Here is a 15,625-nt window from a genome sequence, read left to right as displayed (position 1 = left end):
ACTCTCTATCTCAAAATAAATAAATAAACTTAAAAAAAAAAAAAAAGAATAGGGTGGCTCAGTTGGTTAAGTGTCTGATTTTGGCTCAGGTCATGATCTCACAGTTCATGAGTTCAAGCCCCACATTGGGCCCTGTGCTGACAGCCTGCAGCCTTCAGCCTGCCTCAAATTCTGTGTCTCCCTCTTCTGTGCCCCTCCTGTGCTCATGCTCTCTCTCAAGAATAAATAAACATTTAAAAAAAATAATAAAATTTTTTAAAAAAGAATAATTTGTATTTTAAGAACAAAAATATTCTCTAATATAGCCACTGTATAGTCATTGAATTCAAGGTATGTAATCTTTAATCTCCATATATGTTGTCAATTATCAGTCCTTTATAACAATTTTTTTTCTTTTCGTACAAGATCTAGTCTTGGATCACTTATTGCATTTTGTGATAGCTCTTTTCTTTCCTCTAATGTAGAACAGTTTCCCAGATTTTCATGAAACTCGCTTTTTTTTTTTAAGAATATAGGCCAGCTTATTTTATAGATTATATCTCAATTTTTAAAACATTTTCTCATGATAGGATTTGGACTGTGTAGCCCATTCTGGATTAGTACATAAGGGAGATACAAGTCCTGTCCTTCTCAGGTTATTGCTTTTGAAGGCATGCACTATCTGTCAGCGTCTCCCTGGCAGTATTAATTTTGACTGCTACTCAGTGTTGTAACTACAATAGTCTATCACTCTCTACCATCTAGTTACTATTTTTCCCTCTCAAAATTGTTGTCTATTTAACAAACAACTAACGTGAGATGTTCAGACCATGTAAATATGCTTCTCTTACCCAATTTTCTCTCTTGGATTTAGCTTCATTACATATTTTTGCTCCAAATAATTTTTGCCCTGATAGTTGTGAAATGGTGATGTATTAATTAGGATTCTACTGTAAGGAAGAGCCCTCCTTTCTGTTTCAACAATCTCTCTCTCCTTCTCTTTCTATCTCTGCCTATCCATCCATCTACTCATTCATCCATTCTCAGGATGGACTCATGGATTCCTGTAGTATTCAGTGGGTTATAATCCCTTAATGTACTTTAGCTTACTTTTGTCTGTTTTGGAACTTGTTACACATAGAATCATGCAGGTTATATGGGCCTCTGTCTGACTTCTCTTGCTCAACATGTTTCTTAGATTCATATATATTGTTTTGATCTCTGAATATTAGACAGCTATTTTGTTTGTTCACTTACTGATGGACATTTGGGTTGGTTCCAGTTTGGGAGTCTTTACGAAGAAGATGGTATTAACATTCATGGACAAGTCCTTTTGTGGACATATTTTTAATTTTCTTTCTATTTTTTAGGGTAGGTGTCTGTTTTACTTTTTCAAAAAAACTCACCTTTTATCCATTTCATTAGCAATATAAGAATTCTAGGTGCTCCATGTCTTTGCATTTGGTGTTGTCAGTCTTTTTCAGTTTAGCCATTCAAAATGAGTGAATGAATCTTCAGGTGGTAGCTCATTGTTTTTTAATTTGTATTTTCCAGATGACTAATAATGTTGGCATAGTTCAACATATATTAATGTTTTGCATATATTTTAGTTACTGTTTGTCTTTTTATTACTGATTTGAAGGAGTTCTTTTATTCTGCATAGTGGACCTTTACCAGATAGATGTATTGTAATATTTGCTCCCAGTCTATGGTTTGCTTTTTAATTTTCTTTATAGTATTCTCTATGAACAAAAATTTTTAATTTTAATAGTATCTAATTTATCAAGTTTTTCTTATACAGTTAGTGCTTTTTATATTGTCACAAATAAGTCTTTTCCTACCCTAGGATCACAAATATGGTTCTTATGTTTTGAATTGGAAGCTTTCTAGTTTTAGCTTTTATGTTTTGATATGACTCCTCTTGCTTAATTTTTGTCTGTGGAGTGAAATAATAGTTCTAGGTTCAGTTTTCTTTCATATTTATATTCAGTTATTTTGGCACCATTTTTAGAAAAGACCCTTTTCTCCCATATATTACCTTGATGCCCTTGTGAAAAGGCACTTTACCACATATATGTATAAATCTAGCCTCAGGGTTTTTTGTTGTTGTTTTTTGCCGTGTGTGTGTGTGGTTTTTTTTTTAATTGTCACTTCTTTTCCATTTTTACTTCAGCTGTAGCTTTCTTTGGCTCAGGTTTTGTTTAGGAGACTCATTTCCACTGTGTACTTTGTATAGATCTAAGGCAGTATTACCATTGCTGTGCTTAGCTGTTAAGTTTTAAGATTCCCTGTTGGTGAACTGGTGCAGCCACTATGGAAACCAGTGTGGAGGTTCCTCAAAAAATTAAAAATAGACCTACCCTATGACCCAGCAGTAGCACTGCTAGGAATTTACCCAAGGGATACAGGAGTACTGATGCATAGGGGCACTTGTACCCCAATGTTTATAGCAGCACTCTCAACAATAGCCAAATTGTGGAAAGAGCCTAAATGTCCATCAACTGATGAATGGATAAAGAAATTGTTGTTTATATACACAATGGAGTACTACGTGGCAATGAGAAAGAATGAAATATGGCCCTTTGTAGCAACATGGATGGAACTGGAGAGTGTGATGCTAAGTGAAATAAGCCATACAGAGAAAGACAAATACCATATGTTTTCACTCTTATGTGGATCCTGAGAAACTTAACAGAAACCCATGGGGGAGGGGAAGGAAAAAAAAGAAAAAAAGAGGTGAGAGTGGGGGAGAGAGCGAAAGCATAAGAGACTCTTAAAAACTGAGAACGAACTGAGAGTTGATGGGGGGTGGGAGGAAAGGTAGGGTAGGTGATGGGCATCGAAGAGGGCATCTTTTGGGATGAGCACTCGGTGTTGTATGGAAACTAATTTGACAATAAATTTCATATAAAAAAAAAAAGATTCCCTGTTGGTGTTTTCAGACACCTTCCTTGTTCCCTGTAGCTTTACCACTAACCTATCACTCTGGTTTTGATTTTCTTTTTTATTTCTGACCATTATAGATTTTTTTTAACTTTTCTTCAGGTAAGCTCTGCATTTTGAAAGACAGTAATTTATCTAATTTAGCATTTCTAGGTGTTTGCAAAGGGAAGGATCTGAGACTTTCTAAACCACCATAGCACTGGGAACAGAAATCTTATTGTTAAGTCTTCATTCATTAGAGATTATACTCGTTATCATTGGAAAAGTACCCTTATTATAAAATTACTTAGTTCTTTTCTGTTGTATTCTGAATTTAATTTTGTGTAATTCATTTCCCATGATTTCTTTCTGACCTTATTTTCCTTGCATACCTTTAACCATCTTTCTGTTTTTCAACATTTTTGAGACACTTCTCTCAGATGAGTTTTTATGTTCCAGGATTTCACTTAGTGATTCAGTTTGTCTTTTCTTTTAAATAGTATTAAGTTCACTTTTGTTCTTTGACATTAGAGCTGTATTTGGTCTTAATTCTATCATCATAGCATTTGTTATTATTTCTGTTCCTAAAAATGTTACTATATAATCACTATATGATCCACTAAATATATTACTATAGTAGCATCAAAGTTTTCTTCATGTTTAGTATGCACTTTTAGTAATTTGGAAGTTTGGAGCATGAATCCATTGATAATCTTTATAACTACAGCTTTGCATAATATAGTTGATTCTCTATTTTATTAGCTGGTATTTTCTTATTTCCAATCGTGTATAGTGACATTTTGGTGTTTTACCCTTCTTTTAAACCTTTATGTCCCTCTTTCCTAGCACATCATATTAATTGGTTAAATCATGTTTCTTGTTATTCACCTTTGTATTTTTAAAAGTACTTACAATTTTTTCCTATAAATACTTACATATTTTTGTCAACTTTAAATGATCTTTGCCTTTTTCTTTTTCTTCTGTTTAGTTCTTGTTAGGTATGTAATTTCTGTGTTGTCATTGTCTGTAACTGTTAAATTCTTTTTTGTACCCAGATTATTTAAACAGCTAAGTGGTTCAATTGCTTCCCTCCAGTCCTTTTTGTTTCTGTAGTGTTCTTTGGTTGGGATAATCTTCTCAAAGTTCTTTTAGCAGGGCTAATACGAAGTCAATTACCCAGGTTCTTGCATTTAAAAAATGTCTTTTCACCGTGTTTCTACCAAATGACAAATTGAGTAAGAAATTTCTCAGTCTCAGTTTCATTGCTGGCTTATGTAGTAATTGCTGTACTATTTGTTGTAGTCAAGTCTGAGAGCTGCCTGGTTTTTTTCTTCTTACAGATGGTTGATTTTTTTTGTTTTTCTTACTACTTATTTTGGCAGTCTAGTACTAGGGTGTATCTTGGTGTTGACACTTACATTTGTGCTATATTATTTTATCCGTATTTTATATATATTTTTTAATTTCTGGAAACTTCTCTTGAATTATATTGAAAACTGTTTTTCAGTTCTTTTATTTTTCTTGTTTGAAGAAGATTTTCTTCTTTGAAGACACCAGGTATGCATGCCCATGTTGATTTGTCTTTACCTGTCATCCCTGTCATTTGTATTTTTGTCCTTTTCTTTTTTAATTTATTTTTTCTCTAAAATCCCTTTGCTTTCTTTATTCCCTTTGAAAATGTCCTTTCATTCTTGTCTTATGTGTACTTTCATATGTATTTATATACATATTTATTTATTTATTTAGCAGTACCTATTCTCTCTCCCGTTTCCATTTCAGTGGTGTTTATTTTTATTTTACTTCTCTTTCAGGTCACATTTAAGTTCTTCATATTTCTTGCCACAGCTTCCCCAAATCCTGTACCTCTGCTTTGTGTTTCTTGTATTTTATATTTTTATTTTTAATTTTGTACTGTTTATTTATTTTTGAGAGAGAGAGAGAGAGAGACAGAGTGCAAGCTGGGGAGGGGCAGAGAGACAGGGAGACACAGAATCCGAAGCAGGCTCCAGGCTCTGAGCTGTCAGCACAGAGCCTGATGTGGGGCTCAAATTCACGAACCCTGAGATCATGACCTGAGCTGAAGTCGGACGCTTAACCGACTGAGCCACCCAGGTGACCCTGTGTTTCTTGTGTTTTAAAGTGCTTGCTTCTTTAAGTTTAAATTTGTGGCAAAATGTTTGACTATGATTTTCATCTGCTTCATAGGTACTTTTTTCTTATGTGTTTTTCCATTTGATTTTCCTTTTTCCCCCATTTTATATTCATAGAATTGAATTTTTTTCTTTCTTTCTTTTTCTTTTTTTTTTTTTTTTTTTTTTTTAGTTATTGCTCTTTATTCATTGAGGAACATTTTTTTCCTGACCCTATTTGCAAAAGATCACTTGAGAGAGGGCTAGAATAATGTTTTAGACTAACACAACTATTCTCTTTATGACACTATTTTTATATGTATTTATTTCTTTTATTATATTTCCTGAGCTAAAAGAAATCAACACAGCAGAGTAGCTAATGGTGCAAAGTCTGTCACTCCTGCCCTTACACTGCTTTCCCCTATCTGGGATTTTTCACTGAAGGCCTTGCCTTCTCTGCTTCTCCTTATAGCCGGGCTGGACCCAGGGATACTCTGGTCACCAGTCTATTTATCCTCTCGTCCTGATACAAAGAATGGATTCTTGATTGTAATACAAGTATCCCCCTCACTTTGGAAGTATGCCTTGCTGTTTTGTTTTGTTTCCCTGAGATGTGTGGCCACGTGTTCTTTCTAGATAGACCACTTCAATTGTTATTGTTGTTGTTTTTAATATTTCATATTTTTGGTAACCCATTCTCTTTTTTGTCTAGTTTTCAAACATGATAAGTAACCATGCATTAAATTTTTGAATCTATGCTCCACGAAGTGGAGTATTGGATCCTTTACTTAGGTATTTATTAAATGATTATTTAAATACATGTATTTATGTCTTGTTATGTGTACCTGTGGATTTACATAGTTAGAAATAATGGACATACATAATAATATATGAAATTTTCAGTATATAGTTGAACTAGAAGGAGGTTTGCTGTATGGCATTTGCTTATTCACATCTGATAAGGTGGAAGAAGCCTGTTATTGAATGAATTATTAGGCTTGTCACTGTTACCTTTATCATTAGTTAATACTCTTTGTATGGGTAGTATTCTGAAATAAACTGTATTTCATTTCTTCTGAAAATCCTGGCAGAACAATTTGTTTTAATTATCTGACTGCATGGAGGAAGAGAAGACTTTGTGGTATTTAAAGCTTTTGGAAAAAAGTATAAGAGATGATTTTGCAGTAATTTGTATTCTTTAAAGGTATCACTTGATGACAGCCTAATTGCTTCCATTGTTTTCTTTTCTCTCCTAAAATTGAATAGTTTTCTGTTCTATTACCCATATAGATATACTGCTTTTGTAGTATTACAGTCCTTCTTGTTTGGCTGAATGTAGATTGAATTTTTGCATCAGTGAACAAATATATTGAAACACCTGATGGTTTTGCCATGAGAAATTTCTTTGTTAAACTATTTTAATATTAGGGTGTAAATCACCATGCTTATCATCCCAACTTAAGATGAGGTTAATTAGGTGAAAGTATGAATGAACCTTGAAGTATGGATGTAAAAAAACCAGAAGAAATAAGTTACACAATATTACTTAATAATTTTATACAGTCTGAGTAATCTGATTTATGAAACACAAAATCTTGCTATTCTAAGTAGTATTAATGAAAAAACATTTTTTTACATGTTTTATTTTATTTTTTGAGAGACAGAGCATGAGCCAGGAAGGGGCAGAGAGACAGGGAGACACAAATTCCAAAGCAGGTACCAAGCTCTGAGCTGTCAGCACAGAGCCTGATGCAGGGCTCAAACCCATGAATGACAGATTATGACCTGAGCCAAAGTCGGATGCTCAACATGCTGAGCCATCCAGGCGCCCGTAAGTAGTATTAATTTGAGTTTTAGAATAACGTCATTGTTTTGCCCCCTCCCCAGGCAGCTAGGAGCCTATGGTGTCTAGAGAGAGACTTGGCTGTGTCGAAAAGAGTTGTTGATGCATACATACATCAACACATACACATTTTGCACAAGCTAGAAGAAAAGCAAAAATAATAAGTGGGAGTACATTAAAATAAAAAGCTTCTGCACAGCCAAAGATACTGTCAACAAAATGAAAAAGCAGCCTATTGAATGGGAGAAAATATTTGCAAACCATATATCCATTATATCTATTAAGGGTTTAATATCCAAAATGTGTAACTCCATAGCAAAATACCTGAAGTAATGCAATTTAAAAATGAGCAAAGGACCTGAATAGACATTTTTCCAAAGAAGACATATAAATAGTCTACAGGTACATGAAAAGGTGTCCAACATTACTAATCATCAGGGAGTTGCAAATTAAAATCATAATGAGATACTAGCTCATACCTTTTAGAAAGGCTATTATCAAAAAGACAAGAGATAACAAATTCTGGTGAGGATGTGTAGAAATGGGAACCCTTATGCACCGTTGGTGGGAATGTAAATTGGTAAAGCCGTTACGGAAAACAGTATAGAGTTTTCTCAGCAAATAAAAAGTAGATGTACCATGTGGTCCAACAACCCTATTTCTGGGTATATATCTGAAGGAAATAAAATCAGTATCTTGAAGAGAGATCCGTAACACCATGTTCATTTTAGTGTTAGTCACAGTAGTCAAGACATAGAAACAACCTAAGTGTTCATTTATGGGTCAATGAGTAAAGAAAATGTGGTATGTGCATATATGTGTGTATGTTTGTCTGTATAAATATATGTTTTTTTTTAACAGTGGAATATTATTCAGCCATAAAAAGAAGGAAATTCTATCCTTTGTGACAACATGGATGAACCTTGTCAGCATTATGCTAAATGATGTGTCAGAGAAAGACTAATGCTGTATGATCTCACTCCTACATGGAGTGTAAAACCACTGAATTCATAGAAACGAAGAGTAGATTAGTGGTTGCCAGGGGCTGGAATATGGGGGAATTTGGGACATGGTGGTTAAAGGGTACAAATTTTCAGTTGTAAGTAAATAAGTTATGAAAATCTAATGTATAGTGTGATGACTATAGTATACTTGACTATATACTTTTTACTTGAAGGTTACTAAGAGAGTAGATCTTAATTGTTCTCACTGCAACAAAAATTGATAACTAACTATATATGCTGATGGATATGCTAGCTAACTTTATTGTGGAGTCATTTCAAAACATACACATAAATCATCACATTGTACACATTAAACTTAAGCAACATTATAAGCTGATTCTTTCTCAATAAAGCTGGAAAAAATAGGTATACATTTTAATAGATGAGCTTAACTGCTGCTCTCATTTTAGGTAAACCCACTTAAAATCAAACTTTTTTATTTGAAAGTATCCTTTCGTTTGAGGAATAAAGTTGTGTGCTTTGGTCAGCATATATACTAATTCCTGATGGAGATATATTTAAAAGCAAAACTGTAGTACCACTACTCACCCACCAGAATGGCGTGATTAAAAAAAAAAAAAAATCAGAGATGTGAAACATCTGTAATTATCTTATACTATTAGAAAAGAAAATTGGCATAGCTACTTTGGAAAACTATTTGGCATTACCTTCTATAGATGCGCATATGCATATTCTGAGACCTAGTAATCCTATCCCTAGGATAGGGATATATGTTCATATATATATGTTCACTATACGAATGCTCTTGATAGCATTATCCGTAATAGCTAACACTCAATTGTCCCTCAACAGCAGAATGTGAAGTAATTGTAGTATATTCATACAATGGAAAACTTAAAACAATGAGAAGGAACAAATTATGGCTACTATAACAACTAGATGAGTCTTACAGACACGGTGTTGAGTGAAAGAAGCTACACATAAAAGAGTACGTACATTAACTGTATATGTCCATTTATATAAATTATATATGTAAGATACTAATTTTTTTATAACATGTAAAATAAATATAATGTACTAATTTATAGTATTAGAACTCAGGCAATGGTCACCCTTAAATGGGAGAGCATTGTGAAAGGAAGAGGGTCAGTCACAAGGGGGGTGGGCCTTCTGGGGGTGTTCATAGTATTCTGTTCCTTGCTCTTGGTGCTGTTATATGGGTATCTTCATTTTATGAAAATTCATCAAGCTCTTAAGATTTGTGTAATTTTCTATATTATTATTTTTTAATTTTTTTTAATGATTATGCATTTTTGAGAGAGAGAAACAGAGTGCGAGCAAGGGAGGGACAGAGAGGGGGAGACACAATCTGAAGCAGGCTCCAGGCTCTGAGCTGTCAGTGCAGAGCCTGACACCGGGCTCGAAGTCACAAGCTATGAGATCATGACCTGACCCGAAGTCAGATGCTTAATTGACTGAGCCACCTAGGCATGCCTATATTTTTTACATTTTAATAACAAATTTACCAAAAATATTAAATGCACTTTGCTTTTAAATACATATATACATATATATACACACATATATGTACATATGTATTTTAAGCCTAGAGCACTACAGAAATATTTGTGTTTCTCTACTTTATCAAAACGTATGCAAAAAAAATTTTTTTTTGGACATGGACGTTCATAGTAGCTTGATTGATAATAGGCAAAAACTGGAAAAATTCAATGTCCACTGTTGAATTGATAAATTATGACACACTACTGTTCAGTAAAAGGTATCAACTATTAATACATGCATCAACATGGAAAAATACAAAAGTAATTAAACTTGAGTGAAGGAAGCCAGCTCTCCCCTCCCATAAATAGTATGTACCATATGATTCCATTTGTATAAAACTCTGGAAAATGCAAATTAATCTCTAGAGACAATCAGATAGGTTAATGATTTGTAGTCTAGTTCAAAACTTTTTGTAAGTGCTCTGAGCACTAAGACAAATGTATTCTCTAATTGTTGGATATATATCATGTATTTATATTATATAAAATTTGTTAATTTTGTTGTTTTCTTGAATTTTATGCTCTCTTAATCCACCACTTAGAGGCATTTGTTAAAATGCTCTTCTGTGTTTGCCAGTTTAACTCTTGTACTTCTGTTGCTTTTTGCTTTCCATATTCTGAGGTTATGTTATTCATTGTAAGCAACTTTATAATTGCTGCATCTTCTTAGAGAATATTTCCTGTTACTTTTTCATTATGTTACCTAGTAATGTTTTCTGACTGAAAGTCTGTTTTAATATTGATATAGTAACACCAGCATTCTTTCTGTTAGTAATTTCCAGCCATATCTTTTCTTTTACTTTCAACTTCTTTATATTCCTAAGTTGTAAGAATTCTTAATAATATTTGTTATTATTTCTTAACAAATTCTTAATAATACACACACATATGGTTTTTATATATGTAACCTAAACTTGTTAATATTCTGTTTTCTGGAGGCACCTGGGTGGCTCAGTCAGTTGAATATCCAACTCTAGCTCAGGTCCTGATCTCAGAGTTTGTGAGTTCAAGCCCCACATTGGGCTTGCTGCTGTTGGCCTGTCAGCACAGAGCCCACTTTGGATCCTCTGTCCCCTTCTCTCTCTGCAAGTCCCTGGATGGCTAAGTTAGGTGAGTGTCCAACTCTTGATTTTGGTTCAGATCATGATCTCATGGTTTGTGAGTTTGAGCCCTGTGTTGAGCTTCTCACTAGCAGGGCCAGGCCTGCTTGGGATTCTCTCTCTTTGTTTCCCTCTTTCTCTGCCCCTCTCCTGCTCTCTCTCTCTCCCTCTCTCTTTCTCTCTCTCTCTCTCAAAATAAATAAATAAACTTAAGAAAAATCCTGTTTTCTTATACTACCTTATCAGTCAGTTTTGATAAGGAATAGAATTACCTTCAGATGGTTCAATTTACGATGTTTTTAATGAGAGACTATTAGGAGGTATGGGTGGGTGAGAAGAGCCAGCATTTAGTTTGAGCACTAAGAAACCAGCAGTAAATAGTAGTCATCATCGTCCATTTTGGGTGATTTTCATGTTACGTGTACCTAGCTATCCACCCATTTCTCTCTCATTTGTACTGAAGTAGTTGACCCTTGTGACATTCATTTCAGGTGTACAGCATAGTGATTTGACAGCTGCTATCATCTGTCACCATACAACCCTATTACAATACCACTGACTATATTCCCTATGCTGTACCTTTCATCCCCCTCAGTTATTCAGTCCATTACTGGCAGCCTACATCTCCCATTCCACTTCACCCATTTTGCCCCCACCCCCTTCCCCTTTGCCACCTATTGGTTTGTTCTCTGTATTTGTGGATATATTTCTTCTTTTCTGCTTGTTCTTTTGTCTTTTAGATTCCACATATAAATGAAGTCATATGATACTTGTCTTTTTCTGACTTAATTTATTTGGCATAATATGCTCTAGGTCCATCCATGTTTCACAAATGGCAAGGTCTCATTCTCTTTCATGGCTGAGTAATGTTCCATTGTATATATATGCCACATCTTCTTTATCCATTCATCTTTCAATGGACGCTTTTAGGTTGCTTCCATATCTTGGTTATTATAAATAATGTTGCAGGAAAAGTAGGAGTTCTCTTTATATGTAGACACATGTATGTATGTTATGTATATGTATGTGTGTACACACACACACACTTCACAAGTAAAATTAAAATTAAGACTAAATTTAAAATCACTGAAAACACTGATGGGTTATAAACAAATATGATGGTATAAGAGTTTAAAATAATAAAGGAAATTTAAATCATTAGAAACGTGGAGAGCTGAATACTTGTTGGATTTACAGGTTATTCCTCAACAGAGTTTTGCAATACAATTACCCAAAGTTTTATACTAGAAAGAAATTTTTTTTTTAAGTGCAGTACTGGCCTTTGTTTTATCTAAAAGAATTTATATCATGGAAATTTTTAAGTGTATTCAAAACTAGAAGAGTATATGGAGAAGTCATGTAGTTATTACCCAACTTTAATAATTGTGAGTATTTCGAGTCATTTTTTGTTCTATTCTGTATTTCCTCCATACAAACATACTTTTCTTTAGCTGGCATGTTTTAAAGTAAATTAAAGAAATTATATCTTAACCATGAGCACTTTAGCATTAATCTCAAAAAACAGGGATTTAAAAAATAATTACAATGTAATTATCACAGCTAATAAATTCAAGGTAATTAATTCATTACATATATTATGTGGTCCATATTAAAATTTCCCCACTTATCTCAAAGTGTCTTTGTACTGTTGGTTTTTTTCATATCAGATCAAAACAAAGTCCACACATTGCATTTGGTTAGCTCTTTAACTTACATATCAGCAATTTTTTAGGAATATTATATTTTTGCTTACATATTTGCCTTATTTTGGTTTACCTGGGTGGCTCATTCTATTAAGTGTCCGACTCTTGATTTTGGCTCAGGTCAGGATCTCACAGTTGTGAGATCAAGCTCTGCATCAGACTTCTCTCTGAGCGTGGAACCTGCTTAAGATTCTCTCTCTCCCTCTGCCACTCTTCACTGCTCACATGCTCGCTTTCTCTCTTTCTCTCAGAATAAAACAAAACAAATTGGCCTTATTTTAAAATTTTTCCTTGTTTCAACTGCATTTTTTTTAAATTTTTTTTTTTCAACGTTTATTTATTTTTGGGACAGAGAGAGACAGAGCATGAACGGGGGAGGGGCAGAGAGAGAGGGAGACACAGAATTGGAAACAGGCTCCAGGCTCTGAGCCCTCAGCCCAGAGCCCGACGCGGGGCTCGAACTCACGGACCGCGAGATCGTGACCTGGCTGAAGTCGGACGCTTAACCGACTGCGCCACCCAGGCGCCCCTCAACTGCATTTTTTTTAATATAAGGGAACATTCTGTGATGAATTTATTTATTTATTTATTTATTTAAATGTTTATTTATTTTTGAGACAGAGAGAGACAGAGCATGAACAGGGGAGGGGCAGAGAGAGAGGGAGACACAGAATCGGAAACAGGCTCCAGGCTCTGAGCTGTCAGCACAGAGCCAGACACGGGGCTCGAACTCTCGGACCGTGAGATCATGACCTGAGCCGAAGTCGGACGCTTAACCGACCAAGCCACCCAGGCGCCCCTCTGTGATGAATTTAAATATCCAGTAGCGCTTTGCATTTTTCATGAATCCTCAAAATAATCTAAAGGAATAAATTAATACTTTAATGACTGGTCTTTCCAGAAAGTATCTGCCTAGTGCCTACTCTGGTGCCCTGCACTTGATAACACTGACGTGAAACAAAAAAGGAGGTTGTCTTTTGGCTACAGCTGGCCTTATGTCTGTCTGTTCCATTTATTCTACCATTACAATTATGGGCATATTCTCAGAACTTTGTGAAGTGGGGAATGATAACATGATGCTCACTTCAAGAGCGATACCCCCAAAATATCAGATTTAATTATTGTGGATTAGTAATTTAAGTATTTATCAGTAGATGAAATATATCTAGGAACATCCAGGGTTTCAGAATGACTTCAGTCAGAGAAGTAGATGGAGGACAGGAAGAACATACTCTTTAGCAGTAAGGACACAGTAACTGAGACCCCAATGTTAAGTGATTAATCCATGTGTAAGTGTAGACTTAGTGACTAGACCTGATTAGACTATTGCATATGGAAGGTCAGACTTTCATCAGTAACAAGTCTGCTTTTTTATTCAGAAACTAGACTTATGGGAATAGTGACAAAAATAAGGAGCATGTTACTGATCAGTAGTTACTGTTTCTGACATCAGTTAAAAGTAGTCACTGGGAGAGTGAATGGTTGTTTCTGTCATTAGAAAGAGAGGAACCAAATGAAGCACAAAGTGAAACAGCCTTTTGGTCTGCAGAAGAAAAATGCCACCATTCCTGCCTGCTCCAGAAGGCAGAGGCAGATGGCCAATACCTTGCAGTAAGTTCTGTATGTGAATGGTGTGGGTGGTCTCTGTTGGGGTCACAACCTTTTGAGTTTCCTCTTAGTTCTGGGTCTGTGATGCCTCTCTGGTATTTATATACACTTTCCCCCTTTAAGAATATTTAACCTTCATCCTGTCATGATCACTGAACTGTGTGGAAATCAAACCACAGGTATTGTTAAAAATATTTCAACATCCATTCTTTTGTACAAGGAGATTCAGGGCAAGAATTGGGGTCAAACGTGGCAGATTCCAGTGAATTCATATTCGTTACTCCAACTGGCACATAACTAATTCTTGATTTTAGTGTCATAGATTTCAGTAAGTACATTTGTCTATCAGGCAAAGTACGTTTTTCTTATAAGAGGGGGATTTTTTATAAAAAAATTTTGGCGGGGAATTCTGGACCTGAGAATCATTTCTACTCCTCTGGGCCACACTGCCACCTGGGGGCCAAGAGGAAAGATCTCATGGTATTGTCCTAGCCAGTACCAGAAATCTTTGACATTGACCTTGATTTTATTAAGACAGATACCAAGACACCATTATGTATTAGTAGGTACCAAAATAATGCAGTTGGTTTACCTAGTGGTGTGGTCTGATACAATATTATAAAAACATATTTAAAAATTTAATGTGGAGGTGCCTAGGTGGCTCAGTTAGTTGGTTGAGTGGCTCTTGGTTTCGGCTCAGGTCAGAATCTCATGGTTTCATGGGTTTGAGCCCTGTGTCAGGGGCTACTGACAGCATGTAGAGCCTGCTTCGGATTCTCGCTGTTTCTCTCAAAATAAATACATAAACTTAAAAAAAAAGTTAATGTCATACTCTCATATTCTTTTTCTGTCTTTCACTTTTCCCCTATATTATAGGGTGTTACCAGCTGTCTTGAGACAAAGCTAATGTATGTTTTCTAAGTCCTTTTTTGTGTATCCTGCAGCTTAGTACTTAACATAGAGTATTATGTGAGTACTGCTAATAGTTTCTTATTTATACCATAAAATTGATTAATGAATGTCTTTCTCCTAGGAGAAATATTTTGAACGTATATAAACATTTTTGTACTATTGATATGTATCTCTTTACTTTTTTTAGGGGCGCCTGGGTGCTCAGTCGGTTAAGTTTCCGACTTCAGCTCAGGTCATGATCTCACAGTTCGTGAGTTTGAGCCCCGCATCGGGCTCTGTGCTGACAGCTCAGAGTCTGGAGCCTCCTTCGGATCTGTGTCTCCCACTCTCTTCTCCTCCCCGGCTCATACTCTGTTCTCTCTCAAAAATAAATAAACATTAAAAAAAAATTTTAATGAAAGATGATTTTTGTTACTATGTATTATTTGACACTTTAAAATGTATAACTGAAGGACAAAAATTGTGTTTCCACTTATATGAGGTACCTACAACAGTCAAATTCACAGAAAGTAGAAAAGTAATGGCCAAAGGCTAGAGATAGGAGGGAGGTAATGGGGATTTATTGTTTAATGGGTGTAGAGTTTCAGTTTGGAATGATAAAAAAGTTCAGGAGATGGGCAGTGGTGATAGTTACACAGCAATGTGAATGTACTTAATACCTCTGAAGTGTACACTTAAACATGGTAAAATGGTAAGTTTTCTGTTAAATATATTTTACCACATTAAAAAATGTATTACTTTACTAGTATTACTGAGTGGTATACTTTCTTAAGGTCTAGGAATGAGTAGGCAGCTGAATTTAATTTTAAAAAGCACATACTAGGTGCTAGAAGCTTCATATGTATAAATAAGGCTATAACCCTATGTGGAATATACTTATTAGCTTTCTTTAACCCCTTAAG

The 15,625-nt window shown here is 35.0% G+C and overlaps 1 protein-coding gene across 6 annotated transcripts in view; it reads left to right on the top strand.

Moving 5' to 3' along the window:
• Positions 1 to 15,625, top strand: part of ZRANB3 (zinc finger RANBP2-type containing 3) — a 306,588-nt gene that overhangs the window by 31,587 nt on the left and 259,376 nt on the right. Inside the window, exon 2 of one of the 6 annotated variants that reach the window (XM_053214961.1) lies at positions 13,702 to 13,814. The exons of the other annotated variants lie outside the window; for them this stretch is intronic. Coding sequence (XP_053070936.1) covers positions 13,717 to 13,814 — 98 coding nt within the window. The 5' untranslated portion in view covers positions 13,702 to 13,716. The remainder of the gene's footprint in view (positions 1 to 13,701; positions 13,815 to 15,625) is intronic. 6 annotated transcript variants of the gene reach the window in all.

The sequence above is a fragment of the Acinonyx jubatus genome, chromosome C1 (genome assembly GCF_027475565.1).
Source record: "Acinonyx jubatus isolate Ajub_Pintada_27869175 chromosome C1, VMU_Ajub_asm_v1.0, whole genome shotgun sequence".
Classification (NCBI taxonomy): Eukaryota; Metazoa; Chordata; class Mammalia; order Carnivora; family Felidae; genus Acinonyx; species Acinonyx jubatus.
Note: the sequence above shows the minus strand (reverse complement) of the source record. Positions and strands in the feature narration are given on the sequence as shown.